The following is a 20231-nucleotide window of genomic DNA, read 5'->3' as shown; positions in this document are numbered from 1 at the left end:
GGATGAGGTTGGGGGGGGCAATTATAACCCTTGATTATGTAGGAAAAGAATGGTGATTGCTTCTGCCACCGAAACAAATAGAAACCATCTTCGTAATAACTGCAATTGTTTTCTCCAACCTTCCCCTGCCTCGGTTCACAAAATACCTTATTAAATCTGGAGAATAAAAACGCGCCTGGGGTAATGGTTTATTATTAGAATAAATAATAGACAATATGCTTCCTCCCCCTCACAAGTTATCCAAGGCAAAGGGATTTCTGTTGCTGGACGTGTGAAGGTGTTGGCACGCATCAGGGCCGTGAGGCTTCCGGTGGCCACGGCTGCCCTTTCATGTCAAGGCCAGCATCAAGCCCGAAGTGAACAACCCCAGAGATGGCATCCTGGTGGGAGGCAGATGGATGCCGTGGGGCTGGCGGGGATCCTGGTGGCTGCCACCTCCAGCCCAGGTTCTGTGTGATCCCTGTGCCTGGACCTCCTTATCGCGGACTTGGGTGACATCTTCTGCTTCTTGCTGGGCTACTTAGCACGTGGGTGCATGGCAGAGCAGGTGTCAGAACCATCTCTACAGCCTGTAAATCTGAGGCTTTTGCAAGGACCATCGTGAGGTTTGGATGAGTTCTTACCTGCAGATACTGAAAGGGTGTCCAGGAGTGGGCATTCAGCCTACTGCTTAAGACTCCTGTGTCTTCCATTCCAGGTCCTGATCATGCAGACCTGGGAGACAGCAGTGAAGACTTAAGCAATGAGGGCCCTTCCACCCACAGGGGAGACCTGAACTGCATTCCCTGCTCTGGTCTCTGACACCCCTTTAATGAGACAACCGACACTTGATTCTCCCTGGTGGCTTACATCCAGAGCGCTGGTTCTCTGGCTCTAAGTACCAAGATCAGCAACCAGAAATAGCCAGAAAGGATCTCACTAAATGTTATGTTCCACCTGGAAGATACCGTACCACGAGTCATTCAAATGTGAAAAAAGTCTCTCCGTGTTTTGAGATTTTAAGGTCTGCTCAGTAAAACATCGCCAAGGACTGTTATTGTTGAATTAGGTACGTCTGGGATTTCAGCTTTGGGGTGGATCTGTTCAAGTTTATATCTAACAGCAAACCCGTCTTGCTGTCTACGGAGTAGGTTATCTGGTCAACTTCTTTCCTTCAACCCCTTTCCCCCACTCCTGTCCTCCCTGCCCCCTCCCCCACCCCCAAGGCAGGCTCCTTTACAGACAAGACGCTGGCCCCCACAAGGAAAACGTGAAAATGTCACGGACAGCTGGGTGGGTTCCCCATGTTGCACTCTTAGGAGCCAGAACTGAGTTAATTAATCAGGGCTGAGTTGACTCACTGTGGTGACTTTTTGTTTTTATTCGTTTAATTGATGGTTTCTCACTTCCTTTTCTGAATGCTGAGCGCTTGCGATCCTCACCCGGTTTCCCTCCTTTGGCCCGTCTGCCCTGTGCGTGGTGGGGTCTGGGGAACAGGGTTTGCTTGTCTGACGTGAACGCCCCTGCACCCTGGGAATCAGAGGGCCTGCTCTGTCGAAGCACACTTTTCATGGAAGCAGTGGGCTTGCCTGTAGCTGTGCGAGGCGCTGCTTCTGTGCAGGGGTGTCAGGTCTTCGTAAACTCACATACCCAATGACATCACCAACAGGACACGAGGCCTAAGCTGGGCAAATGGGCCTCCCTTTCTTTGTTTTAGTTTCCACAAAAGTGCGTTGTGTTCCTGCACAATTGGACTTAACCGTTTATCAAGCTATCCAGCCTGGGTTTTTCCTTTGAATACCCTGGAGAACTATGCATAGCTATACTTAACTGAATACCTAGTCTGTGCCATGCCAAGCCTAGCTTTGATATTCCACGTATAGAACCTCATCTAATCATTGAAGCAACCCCAGAGTTAAGTAACTCACCTTTCAATTACATTATTATGGTTGCTATTCTTGGGAATTTATAAGCAAGGTGTATAGTCATTGTAAAAAATTGGAACAGTAGGAACTAGGATTAAAACTGTGAACACAGCACTTGGTTCAAGTCCTGCTACTGCACAGCCTGGGCTGTGGTGGGTGATGGCACAAGCAGTTGGGCCCATCTTGTGGGAGACCCCGTCGGAGTTCCAGGCTCCAGGCTCCAGCCTGGCCCAGCTCTGGTTGTTGCAGGTATTCAGAGAGTGAGCAGCAGATGGTAGTTCTCTGTCTGATTCTCTCTCTCTCTCTCTCTCTCTCTCTGCCTTTCAAATACAAAATTAAAATAAATAAATAATCATTACAAAATGAGCGAACCAGCTCCAGCTACACTGTGCCTTCCTATCCATTGTTACTTTCATCTCCATAATGTAACTTTTCTGCTTTTGTTTGCTGTTGATCATTTCAGGCAGTTCTCCATGTGTCTGAATAGCTTTTTAAGCAAAAATTGGGTTGTGTTTTAAAAGTTGGTCCAACTTGCTTTGTTTTATTCATTCCGTCATAGAAGTCCTGATGCAACTCAGTGATTTTCTACTCAATCCTCGGCATTCCAGAGTATAGAACAAGGGTGGGCAAATTAGGGCGATGAACCAAACACAGTCCGCTATTTTTGTCAATAAAGTTTTATTGTAATGCAGCCACATCCATTGTCTATAATGATCCCCCCCACCCCCCCGATAATGGCAGAATTGAGTCACTGTAGTGGAGAAAGAGATTCCATGTCTCTCAAAGCTGAAGGTACTAACTAGTAGGCACTTTGGAGAAGAACCAGAGTTCTCTTACTGATTTTAGCGCCAGTAGGCACTTTCAGGGCTGCACCACAGGGAGGCTGCCCTCCCTGCCCCTCTCCCCTGGCACCCTGGAGAGACTCCTAAGCTACTGAATTACCAGAAAAGCACACCGAGCATGGTGAGGTCTGACGACTATCCTCTCCTGGAGGTGGCACCCATCTGCCCTCCCTTACAAAAGGATGGTGTCAAAACTCTTGAGATCACAAAGACAACCCTTGTCCTCATAGTTGTTGTTTTTCTTAAGAAAAGGCGCCTAAAGCTCAAAAAGTGTCATTAATTCAAGCAAATTTTGGTCGCCTGTTAGGGACTCTCACATTCATTTTAATACCAGTTGTATTTGATGACTTCCTAAAATGTGCTGAGAACTTAGTTCTTAAAAAGAATTATCTCAGTTGATTGTCACGGCAGAACCGGACCCTAGGCAGGTATCACATTATCCCCACTACACAGATGGGGAGTTGAGAAAAGAGCAGTTATGCCATGAGTGATGTTACACAGATGAAGAGCCAGGGCTGGACTCGGACACTTTGATCCCTGAGGCTCCAGTGTCCCCTAGGAAGGAATCCGGATCTGCAGAAGGTCCCCATGGGTGGATAGAGAAAGCCACATTGGTGGAAAGAATCAGAGTGGACACCTCCAGCAGCCCGGTGTGCAAATCTCTGTTTGTGGAGCCAAGCGACACGGTCAGAGTGTGGTCTGTTGTAGAGACACACAGGTGTCGGAGCAGCTAAGCGGCACCTGCCAAGTGCGAGAAGCACAGAGCAGGGAGGAGGGTTAACAAGCTGGGTCCTGTGGCCTGCGTAGGCTTCCTTTACCCTGGGAGCTGTGTCCTGCACCTGAGGCACACCATCGGGATGGAAGCTTCCTCCCCAGACCTCCCAGCTTCATGACTTCGGGAGTCCGCTCACCCCCTCTCTGTGCCTGTTTCCACTCCTGTGCAACAGTACCCAGGATGCTACCTGACTGCGACATTGCTAGTGTTAACCTCGCTTGTCCTTAGAAAATGCCTAACACATTTCATGGAGAGGTAGAAACATCTGATACTTTTTAACCACTGTTAGTGTAAAATTTGCTTTCCTAAAAAAAAAAAAAAAATGATTAATTATGTTCCTGGCAGCACAGTGAAACTTGAGCAAAACCTGAAGGTTTTATGACACAGGGGTTCTTCCCCTAATCCTGTGTTCTCCCCTGCTGTGCCCTACTATTAATCCTGCTGTTTGCAATATCGTTTTCCCAAATCCATGTGTAGGTCAGACTTCGAAACTCTCATTCACGCAAGAGGACTGGATCAACCTGTGGGGTCTTGAAACCCCTGACTGCCGCCTGCATCCTGTGTGTTCCCACCCAGCAGGCTGGTTTGACTCCTCTCCTTTGGGTGCCCCAGTAACTTGTTTTCCACTCACAACCCTGTAGCATTGTCTTTGTCTATTCATTTCCAATCTGCACAGAGACTTTTAAGAAAATGCCCTGTGTTGTTTATAGCCATACCCACAGTGTTAGCATGCTGCTACGTAAGCAAGTGGTAGACATTCAGAGTGCATGCGTCAAATGCAGGTAAGAATCCCACAGTGCACGAAGGAAGAGGCAAACTGTGGTGTTGACCGTGGGACTCAGGGGCGTGTGTTATAGGAGAAAGCCATCTTGTTTCAGTGGAATTTATAATGATTACAGAAACTGCAAAGCTGAGAAGTGCACACAGCCACCAATTGATTTGATTTATTGAATTCTGTGCTGCTAACCATCCCTGATGTGTTTCTTCCAAATGACTCACAATTGTCCTGAAAACTGGGATTTCCAACATTATATGATTACCCACCAGAAAACATGCACATCTACTTATCCATTCGTTTACTGAGTGTCTTCTTGTTTCTTTTAACTCCTGCTTTCCCCCAGTTTAGCTTCTTCTCCCACTAGTTTCCCCTAGCACTTGACTCTTATTCCCCATTGGGTTGCTACACTTCCACAGTCTGTTTTTCACACATCTCCATCACTCCTCTCGATATGTTTCTCTGTTCTGTCCCTGAAAGCACTGTCTAAAAATCAAAACCAAACTTCAGGGGCCAGAGCTGTGGTGCAGCAGGTTAATGCCCTCGCCTAAAGTGCTGGCATCCCATATGGGCGCCGGTTCTAGTCCTGGCTGCTCCACTTCCAATCCAGCTCTCTGCGGTGGCCTGGGAAAGCAGTAGAAGATGGCCCAAGTGCTTGGGCCCCTGCACCCACGTGGGAGACCTGGAGGAAGCTCCTGGCTCCTGGCTTCAAATCAGCACAACTCTGGCTGTTGCAGCCAACTGGGGAGTGAACAAGTGGATGAAAGACCTCTCTCTCTGCCTCTCCTCTCTCTGTGTAACTCTGACTTTGAAATAAATAAATACAATTTTTATAAAAAACATCAAACTTCAGGTGCAAGACTTCTGACTGTCCACGACAGTGCTGACGACCCTCCCGCGCTCTCCCTGGGGTGAATGTGCTCTGTGTTCTCACTGCATCCTCACTGTTGGTCAACTCACCTTTTCCCCCACCCAGGCAATGGATGGACTCTGATATCATCTTTTTTTAATTTTTATTTTATTATTTGACAGGCACAGTTAGACAGTGAGAGAGACAGAGAGAAAGGTCTTCCTTCCATTGGTTCACCCCCCAAATGGCCGCTACGGCCAGCGCTGCGCCGATCCGAAGCCAGGAGCCAGGTGCTTCTCCTGGTCTCCCATGCGGGTGCAGGGCCCAAGCACTTGGGCCATCCTCCACTGCCTTCCGGGGCCACAGCAGAGAGCTGGCCTGGAAGAGGGGCAACCGGGACAGAACCTGGTGCCCCGACCGGGACCAGAACCCGGGGTGCCGGTGCCGCAGGCGGAGGATTAACCAAGTGAGCCGCGGCGCCGGCCCGATACCATCTTTACTCTATACCTGGAACAGCATCTGGCCTACAGAGGGTTCTAGAAGTAGATCTGGTCTCTAGAAAAATAATTCAGACAGGACCCAGTCTCTGTCCTGGAAGGCTTGTCTGATGCCTGGGAGGGGAAATCAGACTGGTAACGGGGTCATCGGGAAGCAGGAAGAACTCAGGAAGGTCTCAGCGCTGGGAGAAGCGTGAAAAAGGCTGAGTCCGAGAAAGCGTCCCGGGCCCTGTTGGCTGGGTGAAGAGAGGAGTGGAGGAAGATGAATCTCTGCTATTAAACATCCCATCAACCAGGAGAGCCAGGGGTCTCATTGCTGAAGTTTATTGCTTCGGTTTCTAACCTTTCATAAGTGCTTACTTGGCAGCCCTATAGAGAGTGGTATTTGATTCTGGGAGCATCTTAAAGGAGCAGTGCCCGACCTTCTGCGTTCCTTTTTTTTCATTTAGGCCATAAAATATATTGGTTTTGTGCATTACTGCCATGGGAGGAAAAAAATCGCATGTTAGTTTCCAAATGAAATGACATTTAGTAAAGTATGCCTTTAAGATAGTTTCCAAGGCTGACTTTTAAAGAGAGCACAAAAAGGAGTCCTGTTCACCCCAGATGAGGTGAGGTCACAGGTGCCCCTTGTTTCTCTGAACCTCCCCATGTTGGTGTGGGGGAAGCTGCCTTGGAACCCCATGAGTTCTACAGTATCTTAGCCCTGAGAGCATCAGTGGTCCTATTGGGGGTGTTCTGACCCAGCCAGACCCAGGATGGGGCTCAGCAGTCATGGGTGCTGGGCTCTGTTCAAGGCAGGGTAGAGGAGGAACCCACCCACGTGTGTGTGCTGATTCCTGCTGGAAAAAGAGAAGTCACTGCCCACCTGGGCAGCGGATGTCAGTGTCACCAAGTGGACCCTCAAACTGGCTGGTAATGGCCACTTCCAGTCAAAGAGGTCATGGTGGGTGCAGACTCTAACAGGCTGCAGTGGAGTGTGGTGGAGGTGACATCCAGTTCACAAATGATTTATCTGGGGCACGATCCAGAAGGAGAAGCTGGCTATCATCACTAGAATATAGGTGGAAAAATGGAAAACCGAATATACAACGACCCAGACACGTCCACAACGGAGCTCACTTGCAGTTCCTCCTCATTATCACCCAGTCTCATTTTCCTTAAGCAGCTCCATTTGAAGGGCAAGATAGCAATTTCCATGGCTACTGTTGGATTTTGCCTTTGATGTTCTCTGTAATAGGAACATTATAACATAGTCTCACTTCACACTGCATAGGTCAGTGGGCTACTTGTTTATTTAAATGTTATCTGGTGCTTCTGGGAGCTCGACCAACCCATGTCATTTTTGAAGACATGTTAGAAATATCAGTCTTATCATAAGGCTCAACATTTTATTTAATTAGTGAAAATGGAAACTATCCCAGTTGTTACCACATTTTTAAAACACCTATATTCCTGCAAGGCAATCATATTAAAATATTTTCTGATTATAAATGCACTGTGTGTCATAAAAGATAATTTGAAAACTACAGAAAAGCATTAAGAAGAAAGTATTGCCATCACGTTAATTGGATCACCCATTTAGTTTTATGTTTTACATTTAGATAGGTGGTCCATTTTGAGTTAATTTTTGTAAAGAGTGTGAAGTTTAGGTTAAAGTTCTTTTGTGTGTGTATGTGTATGTGTAGACATCCAGTTATCTTGGAGTATATTTAGTTGGTTTTTGAGTGATTTCTCTGGGAATTATATATACTTCTCCCATTTTATATAGAAGCTATATTTTACATACAAATGGAATGCACAAACCTTGTCATATTAATTATCATGGGTTACCAGTATTTTACAATGTGTATGCCTACAAACACACCAAAATAAAAATGTTATTTTAATGTATATAGCAATTAAATACATTTAAAGTTGAGCACTGTGTATGTTTTGCATGTATATGCTATTCTAAATTCTATGAAGATGAGGGCACAATGATGCTTTATCATCAGGTACGTTCCTTTATCCTCTTTATGTTATCGTCATTTTATGCAGTGTGTACACATACACACTTAGGATCTCAGAAGACAGTCTCAGACTCCTAGCTGTTAAACATGTTGCAATGAACTCAAGAGGAAGACCGTCTCTTCTGTTTCTGTTTACCCACATTTTACCGTTTCCACTGCTTTTCCTTTATTCCGATTCCAAGTTGCCTCTGGGTTTCACATTCCCTTTCTCGGGAAGACTTCCTGTAGCAATTATCTTAGAGCAGGTCTGTGGGCAGTGGATTTTCTTGGTTGCCTTTGTATTTCAACTTCATTTCTAAAGAATATTGGATTTAGAATTTCATGTTAACATTTTTTTTCAGCAATTAAAAAATCAGGGTGCTTTCTTCTGGCCTGTTTTTCTGATTTTTGTCTTTGGTTTGGTTTTGTTTTGTTGTTTTTCTACATGAAAAGACTGTGGCTTCTTGGGTTGCTGCTTCCTTACAGGGACTACCCTGTTTGTCTCTGGCTGTTTCCAGAATTTCTCTTTTAGGCTTCAGCACTTAGGTTATGATATATATGGGTGTGGATTTCTGTGAAGTGAACTCTTTTTTTTTTTAACATTGTGGATTCATGTGTAATCCTGGGACATTTTTATGGGGTACAGTGTAATATTTCAACATATGTATAAGCTGTAAATCAATCATAGCAGGCCATTAACCTTTCCATTTTCTTATCCTTTATCTGTGTTTGGAGCCTATCAGCTCCTTTGTTCCAGTTATTTTAAAAAACTATCTTTCTATCTATCTCTACATATATCTATTGATTTATTTGAAAGGTAGAGTGACAGAGAAGGAGAGACAGAGACAAATCTTCCATCTACTGGTTCATTCTGCAAACAACAGCAACAGCCTGGTGTTGGCCAGGCCAAAATCAGGAGCAAGGAGCACCATCCAGGTCTCCCAAGTGTGTGGCAAGGGCCCACGTACCAGGACCATCATCTGCCGCCTTCCCATGCATGTTAGCAGGAAATTGAATCAGAAATGAAGTGGCCAGCGCTCTGATAATAGGACGCCAGCATTGCAAGCCTGGATTATCTTGCTGTGCCATCACGCTGCCCCTCTGTTCCAGTTCTTCATTCAGAATGCGGGTGTCATCCCACTGTAGTGCAGAACACCATGACCATTTACCTATTTCACCCAACTCCATTCTGATACCCATTATCCAGCCTCCTGTTCTCTTTTTCTGCCCTTTCCATCCTGTGGTAGTCACGTTTTAAATTCAGATCATGGAGTGGCAGTTAGAGTCGTGGCTGTCCTGCTTCTGATCCAGCTGTCTGGTAACGTGCCTAGGAAGGCAGCAAGATGATGGCTCAGGAGCCTGAGTCTCTGCCACCCAACTGGGGGACCAGGATGGAGTCTCTGGCTTCTGGCTTCACATCTCTCTCCTTCTCTTCTGCCCTTTCTGCCGTTCACTCTGCGTTTCAAAGAAATAAATCAATAAATCTTTAAGAAGTAAATTCAGAGGGCTGGCATTGTAGCTCAACAGGTTAAGACATTGCCTACGGCTCCGGCATCCCATATGAGCGTTGATTTGAATCCCATCTGTTCCACTGCAGATTCGGTTCCCTGCTCATGTGCCTAGGCAAGCAGTGGAAGATGGCCGGAGTGCTTGAGTCCCTGCTACCCACATGGGAGACCCAGATGAAGCTCCTGGCTCCTGGTTTCAAACTGACCCAGCCCTGGCCATTGCAGCCATCTGGAGACAGAATCAGTGGGTGGATGATCTGTCTCTGTGTTTCTCCCTCTCTCTGTGTAACCCTACGTTTCAAATAAATAAGTAAATCTTTAAAAATAGTTCAGATCAACTGTGTGTATATGTGTGTGTGTGTGTGTGTGTGTGTGTGTCTGTCTGTCTGTCTGTCTTTTAATTCCACATATGAAAAAGAACGCATGGTATTTGCTATTCTGTGTCTGGCTTATTTCTTTTTAGATTTTTTTATTTGTATAAGGGTAACAAATCTCATGTATTTCACATATAAAGTTTTAAGAATGTAATGATACTCCCCCACTCTCCCTCCTCCTTCCTTTCCCATTTTTCTTCAAATTTTTACAATGGCATACTTTCCTTAGTATAGCAATGTCCAGTTCCCTCTGTTTTGCTATGAGGATTTCTCTCCCTCTCTCTCTCTCTCTCTCTCTCTCTCTCTCTCTCTCTGTGTGTGTGTGTGTGTGTCATGTGACTGAGTGAATAGCGTCTTATTGTGTCTATCATTCACTGATTTTCTCCTCAAATGCCCGCAACAGCTGGGGCAAGCTGAAGCCAGGAGCCGAGACTTGAGCCAGGTCTCCCATGTGGGTGGCAGAGACCCAAGTACTTGAGCTGTCTCCACTGCCTCCCAGGGTGGATATAAGCAGGAAACTGGAATCCAGAGTGGAATTGAGACTCAAACTAAGGGGTTTCGGGGCTGGCGCTGTGGTGCAGCAGGTTAAAGCCCTGGCCTGAAGCACCGGCATCCCATATGGGCACCGGTTCTAGTCCCAGTTGCTCCTTTTCCAGTCTAGTTTTCTGCTGTGGCCTGGGAGGGCAGTGGAGGATGGCCCAAGTACTTGGGTCCCTGCACCCGCATGGGAGACCAGGAGGAAGCACCTGGCTCCTGGCTTTGGATTGGTGCAGCTCCAGCTGTTGCGGCCTTCTGGGGAGTGAACCAGTGGATGGAAGACCTCTCTCTGTCTCTACCTCTCTCTGTAACTCTGTCTTTCAAATAAATAAAAAAAATCTTCAAAAGAAAAAAAAAAAGACTCAGGGATTCCATTGCGTGATGACAACATCCCAGACAGTGATTTAACCACCAGGCCAGGTGCTTGCCTTCTGTGCAATTTTGGTGCATTCCTGGTTAGTGATATTGAACATTTTTTCATGCATTTATTGGCCATTTATGCTTCTGTGAGAAATGTCTATTCAGATATTTTGCCTGTTTCCTAATAAGGCTTTTGTTGTGTTTTCCATTGTTGTTGAGTTTTTGAGTTCCTTATATGTTATGAGGGTTAATGAATAGTTTGCAACTATTTCTCCCATTCTGTTGGTTGTCTCTTCCCTCGGTTGATTGTTTCTTTTGCTATGCAGAAGCTTCTTAGTTGTTAACAGTCCATTTTTCTAGTTTTACTTTGTTTCTTAAGCTCATGTCCAAAAAGTTGCTGCCTATGCCAAGTCTTGAAATGTTTCCTCTGTATTTTCTTAATTATTTCAGTTTTAATCAGGTTCCTGAAGTTCTGGGTTTATCTCTTGTTCCATAGGTTTCTGATATTTTTTCTTCAATTTTCTTCTATTTTTCTTCTCTTGTTTAGTTTATGTTCAATGATTTTATTTAATAAAACATCTTTTATTTTCTGTATTTGAATGCATTTTATGATTTTTTAAAAAAATTAGTTTATTGTTTTTATACTTTACTAAATCGACATTTTGTTCTTTCTTATTTCTTGTATTTCTTTGCTGATTCTGTCTGTTTTGTTTTCATTTGCTTCAAGTGTTTTCCCTATCTTGATGGACTGTTTTTATAATAGCTGTCTTAAAGTCCTTATTTGGTAATTCTGACATCTCTATGTTAGTGTCTGTGGTACTTTTCCACGAGTTTAGATGTTCTTGGTTTTTGTATGCTGTGTAATTTTATTTGTATCCTGAGTATATTGAATAATTACCTTATAATATAAGGTCTTCTTTATTATTTTTTAAGATTTATTTATTTATTTGAGAGGTAGAGTTACAGACAGAGGGAGGGAGAGACAAGAGAAAGGTCTTCCATCCACTGGTCCACTCCCCAAATGGCCATAACAGCCAGAGCTGGGCCGATCCGAAGACAGGAGCCAAGACCACCTTCTGGGTTTCCCTTGTGGATACAGGGACCTAAGCACTCTTCCACTGCTTTCCCAGGCCATAGAGGAGAACTAGATCGGAAGAGGAGCAGCCGGGACTTGAAATGGTGCCCACGTGGGAGGCCAGCACTGAAGGCACAGTTTTATCCATTGCACCACAGTGCTGGCCTTTAAATCCCGTGGAAGTTGTTGATATTTCTGTTTTATCAAGCAAGCAGTCCTGCTGGGTTCAAGCTGAATGCTCTTCAATTCTTCTGTGGATTTTGTTGCCAACAGCAGTTCTATTGTGAAACCCTATGCAGCAATGGTTAGGGGTTCCCATGATTGTATGCAGTCTGGATCCTGGCCAAATCTCTGTCCCTTAGCTCAGTTCTCGGAGCTGATGGAATCTGTGCAGGGCTGGATATGCAGAGGTGAGTCCAGGAATTCGTAGAGGTAATGTGTGAGGTCCTTTTCCTGGATTCTTTTGTTCCAGGGTCAGAGTCATTTTTGCCCCCCAGGCCTCTCTTCCAGACAGAAGACCGACGCTAGCTGTCACCTGTTCCTGTGCTCCCACTGCCGAGCCTGCCCCAGGGACACATGGCAGGGGGATTCAGAGAGCAGGCAGGCAGCAGAGGGCAGGGTGGTTCCAGGCCGTGGGACCACAGCACCTGACGTGCGGGAAGGCTCCCCTCGGTTAGATGTTGGGCGCATGCAGCTCCCACTGTTATCACTGTTGCTCATGCCACCAGCACCACCCCACACTGCCTGGAGACCGCAGCCTGAGAGAGGGGTTGGGGGAGGAAGATGGGGATTTTCCCCGTCTCTTAGTGTGGTTGCTCTTCCCTGCCTTGTAAGACAAGGCTGGACGCCTTCTCCAAGGACTCGCTGTCTGTACATGGAGACCGATTCTGGGTTCCCAGCTGCTTTGAATCCAGCCCAGAAGATGCTGGTGGTGGTGGTGGGAGCGGGGGTCACCTAAAAGCTTGAGGGGTGGTGCTTGGATTTAGAGTGTTCCTTTCCACTCTGCGTGCTACTGTTCGCCTTTCAAAGATGTCCCGGAGTTTCTCCATACAGCTGTCATCAGACAATATGTCTGCATGAAGTTGGGAGAGGACAAAGTGTGTTTGTCTTGCCCAGAATGAGAACCTTACCACACTACGCTTATTGTCCTGTGGACAAACACACGTAAAATGAACTTGACCGTTTTCAGCACTTTAATGTGTGGCGCTAAGTGCATTCTCACCGTTCTTCAGCCGTGTGATCCAGTTTGGAAGTTTTCCATGACTCCCTATCCCCTGGGCCCGCAGGCCCCCACTGCCCTGCCTCTGTCTCTTGTCCCCCAAGCCTCACACTGAATTATGCACTTGAAACCGGCAAACTGTATTTCCATAAGCAGTTAAGAAACGAAGTGGGACGTTTATAGACTTGTACCCATTTCCTTCTTTCACTCTTTTGGGAATATTTTCTCCCAGTCCTTTCCTCTTGATTTTCTTTCATTTCTCCCTTTACTTTAATGGTCTGCTTCACCATATTTTTAACACAATCAGGAACCGTAACATTTGCGCAGTTTTAGAGCTGCTTCTCTTAAAATCTGGAGTGTCTTTGAGCATTTCTCATATTTCTGGTTTCAAAACCATGAGTTTCTTTTTAAAGATTTATTTTATTTACTTGAAAGTCAGACTTAGCCAGAGAGAGAGAGAGAGAAAGGGTCTTCTACCTACTGATTCACTCTCCAAATGACCTCAATGGTTGGTCTGGGCCAGCCCAAAGCCAGGAGCCATGAGCTTCTTCTTGGTCTCCCACATGGGTGTAAGGACCCAAGCACTTGGACCATCTTCTGCTGCTTTCTCAGGCCATTAGCAGCAAGCTGGGTTGGAAGTGGAGCAGCCAGGACTTGAACCAACGCTCGTATGGGATGTTGGCACTGTGGGCAGAGGCTTAACCTCTGTGTCATAGTGCCAGCCCCTAAACCATGGTTTGAATTGCTGCATGCTGTGCCATCCTATCAGTGTATTGTAACTTATTTTTAATTTTTCTGTCATTAAACATTGTAATGCTGCTGTTTTTTTTCATGAATTCTACTGTGGTTAATTAATATGTAGACAACATGTGTGTACATCTCTGCTTATTTTCTGAGTAGCTCTTCTTCAGATGGTTTCATGGGCCATAGACTTGGGATTCTGGTGCATCCTACATAAGGATTCTTGTGTTTGTTTTTGTTTTAGAAAAGTAAAAAGAAACTTTCAATAGACGCTGCATAAAATATACATCAGAACTCAGTTCCTAAACCTTCTTATCCTTTTGTAAAAGTTTTGGAAACTCGGGTATACTGTCGTGGACTGGAAGTCAGGAGTTGTCCATGGGTTGAAAAACACTATAAAGTTACAGAGTACATTGTGAATTCAGATCCAGATGCTACCTGAGCCCTGCAGTTGAGGTGAAGGTAAGAGTCACCCCGAGAAGGGCAGAGTGACATCTCTACATCCCACTGTTCTTCTCCGCCTCACTTGGCTTCTGCATCCTTGGCACCACCACCGTTTAATATCAGCCATCCAGCTCCCTCAGTCCCCGCGTTTTCCCCTGGGTGTGAATCCTATGGTCACCATCCTTGGATGTTGCAGAAAACGTGCTGGCAGGGCATGGATAATTGCTGAGGGGCACTTGTCTTGCAGGTTTCTCCTTTTCCAGGCATGGCGGGGATGACAGATTGATCAGGGTTTCTCTCTGTGATAGAAACATTGACCTCAGAATCTTCCCAGTGCAAACCTACAGGCATTTGTTACCATTCGATGGGGACTGGGCCACTGAATACTACTTGTTTGCTGCTGGTCCTTAGCACTGGACACTGTGTGTCTTCTGGTGCCTCATCCACCATCTCCAGTGGTGGAAATCTGCAGCTCTCAGCTCGGGCGAGAGGGGGGCTTCCAGCCCTGGTGCTGATAGATTTGCCTCCTGTACCTCCCTCCTGGTGCACCCTCAAGTCTCTGACTCATCCTAGCTGTGTTTCTGCATCACACAATTGAAACTCCAGGAGACACTCAGGCCGTGTAGTCCTACAGAAAAATTGAACACATAATGAATTAATTCTGAATCGCCTTTGAGCTGAGTGATTAAAAGTAACTTCCTGTTTTCTTTCATGTTGCTTCTAATGCAGAATAGTCTGACTTTCCCCCCCTCTCTCTTTTCTTTGTAGGTTTCAAGACAACAGATGAATTGTGAAAGAGAGCAGCTGAGGGTAGGTGTACCTGCTTGTAAAATGCTTCCTGGTTCTCATTTCTGTGTGCTAAGCAAAAATTTCCTTGTCTCTCCCAAGACACAGGTCCTAAATAACAGAATTCATCTTAAGGCTGATAGAGTTGAAAATATTTATCCCAGCTAATTTAGTATTGATTGAGCTGGTAAATACAGTATATCTTCTTTTGAAGTGCCATTATAGTAGATATGGATTTTTTGATTTAGATTCAGCAATAAATACTTCTCTTCTGGAATTTGTTTGACATCATTGTACCCTTTTTATGTACAACATGAGGTCTAAGTAATAACAAAGGTCAAAAGGAGGCCTTGCTGCCTTCTTTATGTGGACACCAGGCTGTTTGCTGAGTGGCCAAAACACTCCCTTGCTGTTGGCTGGGTGACTGAGCAGCTAATCCATCAAGGGCATTTTCTAGGAGAGTTCAAGTCTTCTCTCGGCCTTTTGTTTTTAGGGACATTTGTGTATATGGGAGAGGATGCCAGAATATTCAACCTCATATCCCGTTTCTCTACTTAAAAATGAAACTGTTTTTGTGCTCTGGTGTTTAGATATACAATGTATTCCTTTGATGAGGAGAGAATGGTTTGCTTGGAGACATTGCTGTGCTGTCATGGCGTCGGGGTGAACATCCTTCTCCATATGGGTGTGGCATTTTAAGAAATGCGGGAAGTACCTGTCACTGTACCCCCCTCCCATTTGTCTTCTATTTAAGTGTATTTGTGTTTTGGGTGGATGCATTTGAAGATGACTGGCCTGTCTTTAATATCACTGATATACATTTGCAATTTTTGCAGAACACTCTGCCTGGCAGTCATTGGTCCAAATTGTCATACAAACTAGAGTAATCTATGGGTTTTAAAATCACACCACCAAGGTCTGGGATGGTAAACATGGTGTTCAAAGGTATCTGATTAGATTAATACATTGAACCGGTTTGATGCCTCGATACTCTGCCTTGCAACTTCTCATAGCATTTACTTAGTGCTCATCTCAAGATGGCAATGATTTGTACAGTTACTTCCATTTTACAGTTGCTATTGGCATCAGGTTTATTAAGTCCTTATGTAAAGCAAACAACAGAATTCGGTTGCATGAAATGGAGGAAGTGAGTTGAGGTTTCTTTTTCTGTTATGCATATTTATTTTATGTGATATCCCAGCATGGGCCTATCCATTAACCTTTCGTCTCTACTCACTTCACTGCTAAGTACCCAAGCCCACATTACTTGTGACTCGGCTATGAAATAGCCTTCAAGATGTTTTAAGCTTTCCTGAGCTCTCTTATTGCTTTTTCCCTGCAGTCTGAATTACTGGTTCATCCTAGTAAATAATGTATTGCAACTTCAGATTTCTCTTCCTGTTTGGATGGGGATGGTGGTCAGAACTAGGTCAGCAATAGATACAGCGGAATATGTGCCAATGTCTCTGTGCCCCTGATGGGTTCTCAGAATTAATATTGAAATCTATTGCTAATGAGACTCCCCTAGTGCATGAAGGAACAAGGAGGTAACGAAGTGCTTGTTTGCAGTTTGAGGGGTCAGTTGATTATCTCTCATGATGAGGACATTGCCCGTGGGGTGTGGTTTAGGAGCAAGATGGGAGCCCTCCCCTTCTGTGTTAAACAAATTCAAGCAGCGGTTTGATGTAATGGGTCTCTCAGTGTGGTCCCGAGTGTGGCTCCAGTCGCTCCATAGAAGGTCACGAAGTTGTGCTTTATTTGCTTGCTGTTGATGTTGTAGTCATTGTTTCTTTTTTCCTTTGCATTTTAAGTGAATTTATATTTTGTATTGATATATGACATATTTGAATCAGCAGAACACGCATTTATGTAATTTGAAATTTGAATGCTACCAAGGAGCATGCAGCGACGTTTCCCCTTTTCCTCTGTCTCAGGCGCTCAGTCCCCTCTGGAAGCCCCCCAGTGTTATTTTACATGGGAAGGAGACTCATCTCTGACATCTGTGTCTTGTATACAGTGTCCCTTTTGGTTCCCTCATTTTTTCTCTGGCCCTGAAACTCTTTGTCTTTCTCTCTCCTTGTCACCTCATTTCCTTCCTCTCTTTTCATTGCTCAGCCCTTCTACCAGCAAGGTTATTTTCTACTGGGCGGGAGTGGGGGGGGTACTGACTTTCTACAAGGAATTTTGAAATATGAATACCTAGATGTCTCAATAAAATGTGTTTTCCTTAATCTCATCCTTTAGTGGGAGGGTTGGGAAGAGACTGGAAGAAAAATTGATATCTATTTAATTATTTAATTACTGGCAGCATCCAGGAGTGTTTGTCTGCCAGCGACACTTAAAATGTGCTTTAAATGCAGCAGGCAGGTTGCATTTCCAGAGCTGCTGCGTGGGCTGATCGGACCCAGGGTGTGCCATTCAGTTAGAGCGCTTCGTCAGTACCTTCTGCTGTGTGTTCAGAATTCAGGGATGGAAGTGAGTAGTTGTAAAATGTGTCTCTTTCCCTTGGCCTCTGAGAAACTGCAGAAAATATCGAAATGCAAAACTACCCTTTCTGTTTTACGCACACTGACACTCTGTGCATGTCAGCATATCCCTTTCTGTTACTCAGAAATGCTAAATTAATTTTCCAAAATGCACCCTGTGAAGTGTTTGTTCTATAAAATGTTAAGGGGTATCGTAAACCTTATGTAATGGATAAATTTAGGAAATATAAAGTCCAACTATTTTTTTAGCTGCAGGACTTCTCAGAGCCTTTACTGTACAAAGGCAAAATACAGGGAGATGGATATAATATACAACTTTGTGTAAACTGAGCTGAGCACAGATACTTGTTGTTTGCACACATGCTCAGAGAAACACTTTTGACAATGGCATCAGCTAAGTCAGTTGTCCACACCTTACAGAAAAGCCAACTAAGAGCAATTTAAAATGCAAAAACATTTTATTACCTCCCAGTTCCAGGGCTTATGTGGTGGATTTGTGGCATCAGGGTAGTGGCTGGGGATCTCTGTGCTTCTCCTGGACTACTTTTACTTCTCCCAAGGTGGCTGCCTTGCTCCCAACTTTGCCTCCTCATATGACAGCGTTTTCATTAGAAACAAAGAGGAAGGCGAGCTCTTCCCTCATAGCTCTTGCATTTCATTGGAGGAGAATCTTTCCCAGAAGCCATCTCTGAAGGTGTTCTCATGGAATTCATTGGCTGATATGTACATCAATCACCAAGTCAAGGATGTAGGGTCACTGCTATTGGCTATGGTAGTCAGCATTGATTCCCATTGTTAGGCACATTGCCGCCTGAACAACAAGATCTCCTTTCACAGGAATGGGATTTTGTGTAGTCCCCGACAGAGTACAGAAGAAATGCATCCACTCAGCTCCTCACGTTCTTCTTGGTCTTGGCTGTCAAACATTCTCCTTGTCCCTTTCATCCTATGTACATGGCTCTGGGAGCCACATACAAATCCTCAACAGGTACCCAAGTCTAACCATTTGAAATTCAACATAGCTGCTTTTTCTGTCAATTTCCTATCTCAGGAACAACATCTCTCCATCCCAGCCTATGTTTCCACCCAGCTTGGTACTCCCTTGAATTTTGCTTTGTGTTTTTGGAACTGTTCTGGTTGGAGTCCTAGCTGATTTCCCTCTCAGCGTGGGAAGCCACAGCAGGCATGAGGTGCCTCACCTCAGTACCCTGCAGTGTCCCAGGGACTCTGTTAAGAGCTTTCTAACCCCTCACTTTCCAAAGAGAAGGACAACAGCCAGTGAGTCCTAACAGGTACTTTGCCTTTCTCAAAAAGCTCTTGGGATTACTCGTGTTTCCAGTGTGCCGACTACACAGCAGCTCATTCATTTCTCCATTTGATCTAGAGTACACGAATCCCTTTTTGACATTCATTTCAAGTTGTTGTCCGGGTTGTTTTGGGGAGACCGTCCGGTGCAGTTGGCCATGGAGTCTGTGCTTTCACTGCTGACCCTATGGGCTCAATGGATCAGCTTGGGATCACTGCTAATCGATACCAGCAGGTCACAGAAGTACTGGTTGTGCGGTTGTCACTACTCACCAGAGCTCACCATGGAACCTGCATGTTAGAGTCTCCTGATCCCATGGGCTGTACTTACTGTCTTGTCTCCATATCAGTGCTGATCAGCACCAACAGGTCGGAGTCATATTGGTTGTGCGTTGCTGTGTCACAGCTGTCAGTATTGACCTTTCTGGTGTCTGGAATGAGCAGATGGATAATTAAGAAGAAATTAAGTGATTTCTGTAGACCATTATCTCCCGCAGCAATCTACCAGTTGGAACCGTTATGTGATTATAGGGTGAAGATTCAAATGCCCACTTTTCTTAACATTTATAAAATATTTGGCTACAGAAGGGTCCTTGTATTGTGACTGTTAGAGTTTGTTTCTTTTTTTGGGGGGGTGATTAACAAATTTGGTCAGAATATTTCTCAACAAGCACTTGGCTGGTGGGTGTGGGGCGTGGGGCCGGAATCTGTCCTCTGGACTCACATCGTGGTCATCAGTACAGGAAGTGGATGGAGTAGGACTTAGGGTAGTGTGAGGAGTGCCCAGGGTGGTCAGGGGTCTGGGTGTGGACTGAGATTCGTATTCTATTTCTAAATGCTCTTGGTCTTTCAGATCTTCAATTTCTCTCTCTGTGTGTGTAAGGTAAATACTTTCCTCTTGGGTTTATTGATAAAAAGACTTTCATAAAGTACTTCAAAAAGACATATGCCGCTAGTCCACAATGTTAGCTATTGCTAGTGTAGTATTTCTCCCAATAATTCTCTCTCTGTTCTTCCCCCCGGGAGCCATAGGCCTGAAAATACAGTCAGGGAACAGCTGTTGTCACTCAGCTGCCACCCTGGAAGACAGTTCAAAGGGCAGGATCTGTGGTTGACATCATGGTGGTGAATTCAGAGGAAAGATGTGATTACTTTGAGGGCAAACAGTAGAGAGATTGAGTTGGGCTGGCCTATGTGGCCAGACCTTGTACCGTCCAGAACTCAGCACCGGCAGAGCTCGCTGGCTCATGTGCTCTCGAGATCTCATCCCTTGTCCTTGTATTCCTCTGTGTGTTGCTTCTCAAGTTTGCCTTCGAGAAGTGCTCTCTCAGCCCTTTGGATCTCAGGGGCCCTTCTGGTCCCCACGGTTTATGCTGTGTCGCTTCTTGTAGATACAGGTGCTGTCATTGCATCCTGATCACAGATTCCTGGGGAAGGACTCTGATGGCTCAGCCTGTGCCCGTTATTCACTCTGGACAATTGGCTCTGTGCAAGGAAGTGGTATCAATAAATCCAGTTGCCCGGGGCCGACTGTTGAGGGGAGGCTCTGTTATTTGGGAGAGGAAGCTTTGGGCACCTGACTGTGTACCCCGAAGATATTTACTGTACCCTCCAAGCAGAGAGCAGAGCACAGGGTCCTGGAAAACACATGTGCTACCCTCAACTTCTGGCACAGTTTCCCCAGTGTGCACAACAGCGACCCTGTGTGATAGTCACCGCTTTCCAGGGGTGAATGCCAAGTCAGGCAGAAAGGGTAAATCAG

The 20231-nt window shown here is 45.3% G+C and overlaps 1 protein-coding gene and 1 long non-coding RNA gene across 23 annotated transcripts in view; one reads left to right on the top strand and one right to left on the bottom strand.

Annotated features, from left to right (window-relative positions):
* The window catches only part of RBFOX1 (RNA binding fox-1 homolog 1), a 1595659-nt gene that overhangs the window by 942342 nt on the left and 633086 nt on the right, over positions 1-20231 (top strand). For all 22 annotated transcript variants that reach the window (XM_070063963.2, XM_089321246.1, XM_089321248.1 and 19 more), the window contains one exon: positions 14661-14702. In XM_070063963.2, coding sequence (XP_069920064.1) covers positions 14661-14702 — 42 coding nt within the window. Of the gene's footprint in view, positions 1-14660; positions 14703-20231 lie in introns of those variants that run through there.
* The window catches only part of LOC149120636 (uncharacterized), a 1089735-nt gene that overhangs the window by 595447 nt on the left and 474057 nt on the right, over positions 1-20231 (bottom strand). The gene's annotated exons all lie outside the window — the stretch shown is intronic.

This window comes from Oryctolagus cuniculus, chromosome 19, assembly GCF_051225735.1.
Source record: "Oryctolagus cuniculus isolate XC-2025 breed Fujian yellow rabbit chromosome 19, ASM5122573v1, whole genome shotgun sequence".
NCBI classification, from domain to species: Eukaryota; Metazoa; Chordata; class Mammalia; order Lagomorpha; family Leporidae; genus Oryctolagus; species Oryctolagus cuniculus.
This window is presented reverse-complemented; position numbering and strand designations above follow the sequence as displayed.